This window comes from Chaetodon auriga, chromosome 2 (assembly GCF_051107435.1).
Source record: "Chaetodon auriga isolate fChaAug3 chromosome 2, fChaAug3.hap1, whole genome shotgun sequence".
Lineage (NCBI taxonomy): Eukaryota > Metazoa > Chordata > Actinopteri > Chaetodontiformes > Chaetodontidae > Chaetodon > Chaetodon auriga.
The window spans coordinates 21,200,989-21,211,259 of NC_135075.1; the positions used below are offsets into that span (position 1 = coordinate 21,200,989).

The 10,271-nt window shown below is 40.9% G+C and overlaps 1 protein-coding gene across 1 annotated transcript; it reads right to left on the reverse strand.

Annotated features, from left to right (window-relative positions):
* Positions 1-333: 333 nt before the first annotated feature.
* On the reverse strand, positions 334-6,150 carry LOC143326659 (cytochrome c oxidase subunit NDUFA4). Its single transcript, XM_076740436.1, has 4 exons — positions 5,943-6,150; positions 3,338-3,423; positions 1,577-1,640; positions 334-567 (listed from the first exon to the last, which is right to left on the reverse strand). Exons 1-4 carry the CDS (start codon positions 5,982-5,984, stop codon positions 511-513), a joined length of 249 nt encoding a protein of 82 aa, XP_076596551.1. The 5' UTR covers positions 5,985-6,150; the 3' UTR covers positions 334-510.
* Between the last annotated feature and the right edge of the window lie 4,121 nt (positions 6,151-10,271).

The window sequence follows — 10,271 nt, forward strand, 5'->3', positions numbered from 1 at the left end:
GCCCGATTTTTACGAAACTTGGTGGTACAGTCCAACATGGGCCAAGGAAGATCACATTACATTTTGGAGCAGATCCTAATCACGGGGCGGTTGCATGAAATATTCCTTCCTTTTGTTGACATTGTAGACATATTCGCCTTTACTCAGCTGGTTATAGCATGCATACTGGCTCTTTGTTAGTCATTATAAAGCACTTACTAATGCTTTACTCTGACAGTCAATCTCCATTATTCTCCCCAAAGTAAGATATTTTCTCATGAATATGCAGTATCTAAATAAGAAGCATATAATAAACAACGTGCCTTGTATACCATGTATAGGAAGAACCAGCCCTCTGTCTCATGTGATCTTTAATAGTTTTTGTTCACAGGGTTACAGTGTTAATTCAGAGCTGTTGTCATGGAGCATGAGGTGAGTCTCAGGAAATGTTCAGGAAGACGTTTCGCATCAGTGAGGTGACAGCAGGAGGTCATGCCAAACTTGGTGCCCCTGGAGTTGCCTGGAGGACCTTTAGAAGTCAGGGCCATTTTTCTTCAGGTTCTTGTAGTCTGTGCTGATGGCCACAAACTGTGGAAGGCAGGAGGAATACATTTAAATCTGTTTTGCTTAAATTAAATTCATCAGTGCTGTCTTTAGGAGAATGCGTGGAAAACAAAAAGTCAGGGGTGAACATTTTTTTACCCTCAAGTACAAACACAGACACATATACATGCATGCACTTACAAAACACACTTATTCACCATTATTCTCTCTGGCTAATTTATTTACTAGATTGCTGTCTTGCTGACTTTGCATATGTCATGGATGATATAGTATATATTGGGTGATTGCATACATGTGATCTGCATACATTGAGCCCTCCAGCCATGATAAAGTCATATTTTTGCACTGGCAGTGATTCTTTTCTTCCTGTGTATTTGTCTTGATTGGTCTGCCATTAAAACTCTCTCCTCCACCCCTTCTCCCTCCCCTCTTTCACACTTCCCCCTCCTCATTACGATCATTGTTTGGACTTCAGTGGAATTTCGATGCGAGACCTTTGCCTCGCTATCGAGAATTAAACATGCCGTGTCCTGACCTTTTGTCTGCAGCGACTTTCATTCCACTGGCAAGCAACGTAGCCTTGAAACCCTCAGAAAATGCTCTTTTCTCTGAAAAACACATCATCCAGATCTCCTCTTCTGGGACTTGTCAGTTGGTTGTTTTTCTGCTCTATTTTGGGTCAGCATTGTTAATATTTTCATTAGTTTGTCTGTTCCTTGTTCAAGAGGTAAGGCAAATTATTACCAACCCCTAAAAGCTCCTGGTTCCATCTGCCTTAATTTGTTTTTTGAACGACACTTTGTTTTCCCTTTTGTTTGAACAGATGTGAAGAAAGCCAAGAAGCAGCCATGTTGATCTGACATTATTGTGCATTGGTTGCTCCAAATATATTTTGGTAGGTTTTTAGGTTGATGATGAATATGAGATTTTCAGTGAGGCAATGAGACGATGCCATTCGTGTGTAGTTTGCTTGCAGGCACGTTCGGTGTGAGCAGGCATGTGGCCCTTCAGTGTGTGACAGGGGAGTACTTGCCTTGTACTGGTAGGTCGGGTCAAGCTTGTTCCAGGGCTCTGGGTTGGTCTTCTTGTCCCAGAGGCTGCAAATGTGGAAAGATTTAGGGCATGCAGAATAAAGAGAAAAGATGGGGCATAAGGATGAGAAGGACACACATGATGGAGGCAAAGAGCACTTGCAGAGAAAAGGACCGAGATGTAAACAAATAGGAGGAAAAAGAAGATGAACAGAAGGACAGAGACAAAAGGAGATAAATACATAGAAGTGATTATGAGATGAGGTGAACTCAGCCCAGTGACTTGGCAGTGCTCCTCCGTTCATTAAGCAAAGTCTGGATTTCGCAGCGCTCCACTGTGACTGTCCATCTCTTCCCCCCCCGGGCAGCACGTCATGCCGCCAAAGCACAAACAAAGACGCTGAGAGAGAGAGAGAGATGGCGGAGCGGGCATGTCTGCCACTCTCTCGCCATTACCACAAACACTACACAGTGTTTGAGAGCGAGAGAGGAAGGCGCTGACCACGCCACTCATCACCAGCTGGTGATGAGGTCAGGCGTTATGGGTGACCCTCAGAACAAGTGGTTCTGTGTGGCCCACTATGGGACACGAACAGTGCACATTTACTGTGTGTATGCAGTCACTGAGTTCAGTGTGGTTGTTGCAGCTTTTGTGATATGACAATTCAATAGAGGCAGCTGTGTGTTGCTAGAAACTTTAATAAAACATATGTAGCTGTCAAAAAAAGCTTTGATTTGATGCTGGAGTCAAATTCAGTTAAGTCACATGGATGGCATTTGGCTTCGGTTTAATAGCATTTTGTCAAATGTGAAACCAGTTCCCACTGATTGAACCCAAGTCTTTTTGAAGCCCCTTATTGAATCCAGTTAATTGATATTTGATAAATTTTTGCCACCTGACAGGGAAGAAACACTGCAGTTTTGAGTGATACCTTAATGTTCAGTCTGTCACTGAAACCAGTAGAGAACTAGATGAGCAGCATAACATGATATTTTGATTGTATACTTGAAATACTGAATTGAAATCGTACACTTTCCTTCTCACATTACTGGGGGTTCAGATTCAGAACAGTGTAACTGAAAAGATAAAATCTTGAGATAAGAAAAAATAAAGTTTAAGTAGATTCTGCCCCCTGAAACTAATCAGCTGGATCTTTCAACTAAAGCAGAATCGTCACTCTGTTGGTCTTGTTGTACAACAAAAGCACAAAGTTAACTTGCAATAGTAGATTGATGTTTGGGAATTACTATTTTTTTCTCTCTGACAGAGTGTACACACAGGCTTGCAGAGCACACATTACCCAGACAAAAGTTTGGCCTTTGGGCAAGTTACAAAAGAAATTTACATTAATAAGGTACATCTGATAATCTGCTGTCTGTGACATTTGTCATTTGACATTTGTCGAAAGAGACGGATGGCGCTAGCTACAAATGAGAATCCTGCTACCTGAATGTTTAGCTCATTGCTCTTTGTTAATAAGAACAAGTGAGAAGAGATAAAAGATCCTATAAGAGATTCATTTGCCTCTAAGCTCAGCAAATCTGGGTTTATTGCCAACCTGGACCCAGATCCAAAGGGGGGCTGGCTGTCAGAACCAAACTCTGTTGGCAGTATTTAAAATTCTCAAATGCTACCCAGCTTTATGCATCCAAGCTTTGGATTCAGCTGACAGTAACAGAAAAATCCTGTAAAATCTCACAGCAGCAAGAGGACGATGGAAGATTGCTGCAATGGCTGCAGGTTCAGATGATGACAAACTTACGTGACATGAGGTCCTCTTGCCAGACGGATCAGATAGAAGGTGGCCCCTGTGATGCCCACAGTCAGGAAGAAAAATTGAGGGATTAACTGAGGAGAGAAGAGGAGAGGAGAGGAGGAATGCATTAGTTCTAGACCACAGAGGCATATGAAGGTAAACAAACATATTCTATCAAGTGGATGGATGTGATATGTGCCATGAACATACACCTACCTGTGTGAAATACACACACACCCACACACACCCACACACATATTGTACACACATACACAGGTAGTTGTTATTCCTGTTTTCCCTCTCCCTGCCCTCCTCCATATGCATGAGGCCCAGGCCATGTGTGAGGCAGCTCACTGTCAGCCTGGGTTGAATGGGCAAGGACGCCGAGGAAAAGAGAGCTGCTGCATTTCTGTGTGTGCCAGCCTCTCCTCCTCAACACTATACCTGTCAGACTGAGCGACGGGATTGCGTGCACACACACACACACACACACACACACACACACACACACACACACACACACACACTGAGCACATAAACACAAGCATGTAACTAAGCTAATACACACATGATGATTTGATGTTTAAAGTGGTGATGATGACAGGAATTAAGATAGAAAAGCACATTAGGGGGACAGAGGGATAATGTGATATGTCAAACACCCAAAGCTTTGCTGCGTCAATCCTCTCACAGCACTTCCTCCATTCATCAACACTACACTGCCATACATTTCCTGTCTGCGGTGCTATGTGATCGTGTACGGATGAGACAGGAGAGAGAGTCACACCACTGACGAACAGCTGTTCTCAGCACACACAGATCTAGTCAAGCTGTAGAGAGATGACAGTTTGATCAGGTTGAACTGACGGATGTCTTTACTCAGCTGTATCTAGACATCTGTCTTCTGTCTGATTACGTTGCCACTTGCCTTGTTGTTGATTAGTATGTCTGGTGATAAAACTTTGATATTCACTGCCTTAAAGCTGTGGTTGGAGATGAAGAAGGTTTCCTCCCTCAGCTTCATGATCAAACTACTCAGCGCAGGATTATTTAGCAACTCTGACTCAGAGCGTGGAATTAGCCTTTTACTCAAGTGATCAGGTGCCAAAGTGAAATTTGACAGCAAACAGCTGAGCAAATACACACCATCAATATTGTAAAGATTCTGAATAGCCCTGAAACAAATTAACAATTATTTTACTGCAAGCTTATCAACAGATAATTTTCTCATGTAATCATTAAGAATAAAGTGAAATATCACAGTTTCTAACAACCAAAGGTGAAATCTTCAAATGACTTTCGTTAATCATCACCCCATATGAAAGTGATTTAGCAATTTAATATTTAAAACAGTGAAAATGGCAGTGGTGTTTCTGACGTGTTTTGTTTCGTCAAGAACCCCCAAATCTTGCATTTGCAATTATAAGAAAAACAAAAGTAGTACATGCAGAAATCAGTGAGTGTTTTTGATTTGTTAATTACTTTAACCATTAATCAATGTGCAGACTGGTACTCGATTTTCACAGACGCTCAACAGACTATTTGTTATATTTCAGCACTAGTCAACTGTCATGTACATTGTGCTCACCCATCATGGCTTTGCTGAATTATTCTCCAAGTAATGTAGCTATGAACCTCCCCTCATTTTCAAGTTAACCTTGGAAAAAAAGTTCATAGTACACACCAAGTTTTCACTGCATACACACACATACGACAATGCTAACATAAACACACAAGTGCGCATTGAACACATGCTGTGCACTGACAACAGACGCTCAGCTTCGATCATTGAAGTAAACACATATAGCCACGCACACACAAAAGCACAGAAGCAGGTCAGCTTTGAACTCACACACACACACACACACACACACACACACACACACACACACACACTATGTAAATAATTAAGACAGGCCTGTGTGTAGGGAGCTGTCCACTCCCAGGTGCTGATATCTTCATATCGTGCCACACAAGCAAGTGTTTCACCTTTTACCATTCAGCCTGACCGATTTAGGAAGTGTTTTATACTCGCTGGGGTTCGATACTGTTGCTGCCCTTATTACTTTTCTGGTGCACTGCCAAAACAGCCCTGTCAATCCACAAATTTGGGTCACCCTCAGCACAGCTCTGAGGCAACAGAAAAAAAAACAAGCACAGGCAGCTTCTGTGTCTTTCTGTTGCTTTCCTCATTTTATTTTGATAGTAATAAAGCAAATTAACTCTGCGATACAAAGCAATAATGTACAGTCACAGTACTTCTTTTACATGATGCAAATGATCAAATCAGTAATTATAATTGTTTTTAAATGTTGCATGTAACAAAATAATCTCAATTCAAAGGCCCACTTACTAGCTTTTAAGGCTTTCAGCTTCATATTTTCATATTCATAGTTAATTCAAAACTCGTAACCTAAATATGTTCAGATGGTAAAAACCATACACAACATCCCAGAAAAGGTGCACAGATCAGTAATTTAAAAAAACAAACAAACTTTACACTGTGTTTTTTTCAGGCCTTGTGTACACATCATTATGACAAAAAGAGCATGATGTTAGTCGTAGAAATAATCACAGAGCTCAATAGACACATTAGTATGATGCAACCTACCCCTGGATGTTTCTTCGCGTGTTGAAACATGGTCTTAATCATCTTTATTGTTCTTCCAGTAGAAGAAGTGACTAGAAACTAAGCTATATGAAAAAAAAAACAAAAAACTGACAGCTAACGTCTGATGAATGTATCCATGTGAATGAATGTTCGTTTGCTGAAGTATGGTTTGTTGGCCAGTGCAGCGAAACCTGTTGCCAATCCCTCCCCTCCCCTTCCCTCCCACTGGATGAATGAGAGGGTCAGAGGGGAGAGGGAGAAGGGGGGAGAGAGGGTGAGATAGTCCTAATCCTCATAATCACATCTGTTGAGGACACTGTATTTTTCCATGGAGGCTCATTGGGTACTCCGTGTCCTAAAGTGTTGTGTTACACAACAACAAAACTGCAGGTACTGAAACTCAGATTTTTACTGACACGACAGATACAGACTGGCATTTTCCAATCATTTCGTCCTGGAAGTGCTGCAGTAGTGCGGCCTGCTCCTATAATGGCTTCATGTTTAGACCTCACACCCAGAGTGCAGCCATTGTGTTGGATAGTTTTGTGTTATATTGTTGTTTCTAAAATGACAAGCTATTGTTTTTATGGACAGTCATCAGTCTAAAACTTTAAAATCCTCCCCTGGCGGCCATTAAACAGAGCTGCTTTTGGACAGCATCTCGTTCAGTGTAAAGAGGAGAGAAGTAATAGCGGCGTCCAACATGTCCCTCGGGTCGAGACCTTTGTACCAGGCAGGATAATGGCAATTGATTAGTCAGTGATGCAGCGCCTGCAGACCTTTCAGGTTCCTTAACAGCACTTTGCAACCTAATGTAATTAACACCAAATGCTACGCTGTGCAAAATGCACAGGTCATTACTATTCCTTACTTAAGGTTGCTATTGTGTTCTCACCATTTATCATGCTTAAGTGGATGAGGCAAAGTGGTTGCATTTTTAACCACACTAGTGTCGTGGCTCTAGGGATGACATTGTCAGTCTCTAAAACGATCTGTCCACCATTTTGATCCAGACTGAAATATCTGATCAACTATTGGACGGGTTCCATGAAATTCTCCAGAGGATAAATCATGATAACGTTGGTGTTTGACTTTTCATCTAGCACCACCTACAGGTCAAATGCTGGAGGGAAACCTTTGTACCCTAATGACTTTGAAATTGTGTTTTGAGTAAAATGTCTTCACAGCGATTGGAAGGACTGCCATGAATTTTGTTTCAAATCTTCATGGTCCCCACAGGATGAATTGAAATCTGTTTGATGAGCCCCTGAATTGTCATCTAGCACCATCATAAGGTCAGAATTCAGATTTGTCCAGTTTTATGATCAAATACCTGCAAACTGACATTCCCAACAGCCTCACTTGTACTGTGTGTTTGGTGCCAGTTAGCAAACATATTAGAATGCTCACTGTGGTGAACATAGAAAACATTATACCTGTTTAGCATCGATACGTCAGCAGTGTCATTGTGAGCGTCTTAGCATGCCGACATTAGCAGTTATCCCAGGGCACTGCTGTGCCTCACTGCAGCCTCAAAGAGCCACTAGCATGGCTGTAGACTCTTAGTCTTGATAAACCACAATTTTAACTTTTAACATCATCACAAAGTTGTTTTAAGACATGGCCTTGAATGATTATCTACTGAATACAACAAATGATGCCCTTAAAGTAATTAAAGAGGTTATAAGATGCAACAAATGCTGTAGTAACTTTGTTATCTCAGGTAGCAGCCGATGGAATAAATATTTCAGAGTGTAAGGAGGATAACAAATCTTTCACCTTGTGTACAGGCTCAGTTTGCACAGCCTGCATTATTTGGAATGTGCGCCCATCTCCGTAACTTTTAACTTCTGCTTACTATATGAAAGTTGTCCAATATTTAGGAGTGATTTATGCTGCACTGCCTTCATCCTGCAGTCTGGTGAGTCACCGTAAGTTGTTTTACCTCACGTTTGTCAGAGGAAAGAATGCTATTTCTGTATACCGCATGACAAAGGTAATGGGTGCAATTTTTCACCCAGCAAGGATAGAGAGATTGATGACAGTTGATGGGGAAGGAAAGGTGTTCAACAAAAGAGGATGGGGGGGAAATGAGATGCATTAAGACGAAAGAGGAGAGAGAAAAAGTCAATACATGCTCCCCATCCCTCATCAGTCTCCTCCATTGTTCCCCCTAACAGATCACAGGCCGGGTGTTTAAAAGAAGAGGCAGAGTGCAATATCCAAATCTGTTTCCCACTGGTGATGTAGCTGAGAGGAAGAGTGGCTTTAATGAGATTTTCTCTGTAAGAATGGATACAGTAGGCTGAGCGTTCCTACAGTCCTGACCCTGCCCCCGACCAGACCTCCACCACATACTGCATATACACTTTTGAAAACTATGTGACTTTACATATTTCTTTGTTCGTTGCATACTTAAAGCGGCTATGATCAATATTCTATGTATATGTTTATTTAATTAAAGCTGCACAAATCATTTTTTGACATTAACAGCAGAACAAATAACCATGTAATGTGAAGGGGTAGTGTGTAGTGATCAGCTCACCAAGAATTGTCACCTGCAGTCCCCCTCAGCTTTATGGAGGATTGTAGCCTTTTCCAGCTCACATACACTCTTTCATGCACACTTGGCTGAATACACACCTCACTACAGTGAGGTCATGCAACCTGCTGTATCCCAGAAATCCACCACATGACCCGACACACACACTCAGGACTCCTATAAATTCTCAACAAGTTTTCCTTTAATTCCTCAGAGAGTGCTGAGTCCCCTCAGTGTCACGACTTGGAAACATCCAGGGAATACTGCAGCGTTATCCAAACTCAGTCTGCCCCCCTGTACAAATAAGTGGTGACTCCAACATGTGCCCCCACTAGGATAGCGTCCGAATAATTGATAGCTGCAATACTGATTTCTCTCTTTGTGATTATGACTCATGACCGTACAGAGATTGACTTTACTGTTCACCTCTAGTCCCTCTTCAGATATTGGACACAGGACCAGGAGTGTCATTAATTCTAGACCCAATAACGAGATAAGACAGGCCTCTTACCCTGATGATACACAGAATACACAAATTATAAGGGGTAATACGAGTTGCAACTTCTTGTCAAAGCTTTGTTTTTTATTTGTTGTAAAGAAAAACAAAAAAAAACTCCTTTTTTCAATCAGACACAGTGTTTTTTTTGTTTTGTTTTGTTTTTTTTTACCAACACTTACCACATGAAAAGTGTAAATGTTCCTAATGCTCTGTATATTTAAGTGTAGTATAATGTTACCTTCTTATGTGGACCCCAAAGGAGTATCTCTCCCTTGTTCTCTCACTACAGGTACATGGTCTGAAATGATGAACCATAAGATGTTTTTTTAATCTCACCGATAAGGCGTTACATGTTCCAAAGCTGCAATTAGGCTTATAAAGATTAGCTGTGAAGATCTTGCACTTGTTAGTCTCCTGTATGTTTAGATAAAACAAAGCAGAATAAAAACAGGATAAGAGAGGTTTGAAGGGTTAATGTTGGAGGTTTGATCTTGCTTTTCATCATTTATTCAGCTTTATTATTAAGTCTGTATCCTTCCATAGAGCTACATACTAATCTTAACATCTGTGGCTACTGCATTGGATACAAACTAGTTTCAATTACCATTTGGAACAACAATATGATGTGTAAACTTACCTTAGAAATAAAGAGGGTTTATATAAACAGAGCAGAATCTTGTGGAGGGCTGCAGTCAGTGTACAGAGTAAGGGCCTTTAAATAGACCACCAGAAAAGTGCAGTGGGATGTGATGGGAGCTTGACATGACAACCTGTCCTGCCAGAACTAGTTCATTATAATTAGAGCCCAACCGATACATCAGCTTATTTTAGCTTGTCACAGATACATTGGTCTCAACTTATGTCAGCTGTTAAATTATAAAAAACTTACAGTGCAGAAATACTTTGCTGAAGGATGTGTTTGATACTATAGTTAAAATGCCACTGACATTTTTTATTTGTGTTTTTTTCCAGCTATAACATGTCACATTGGGTACATCTCAATTCATATTACCAAATTCAAAGGATTAAAGTGTTTTTGTATTCTAAAATTTAAAATGAGAGCTGTAAGAAAACATTGTTAGTTGCTGCCCTGATTTACTATGGAATCAAATATTAATATCAGGATCAGTTTCATTCCATATTTAATGAAATAGACAGAGGCACTGCTGCCCTCATTGACAAGTATGTTTCATTCAGACCTCTCAAAGCATAACAAAACTTCCCAATGATTGCTTTGTCATTGCATCGTGTAGAATACAGGATACGCCTGTTGAACTTGAAACTTGGG

Bases quoted from the DNA above. Each gene is read 5' to 3' on its own strand.
- LOC143326659 (XM_076740436.1), bottom strand. From the start codon at position 5,984: ATGATTAAGACCATGTTTCAACACGCGAAGAAACATCCAGGG. The intron at 3,424-5,942 runs GTAGGTTGCATC...TTCTCTCCTCAG, and splicing joins ACGCGAAGAAACATCCAGGG to TTAATCCCTCAATTTTTCTT. The intron at 1,641-3,337 runs GTAAGTTTGTCA...CCACATTTGCAG, and splicing joins GCAAGAGGACCTCATGTCAC to CCTCTGGGACAAGAAGACCA.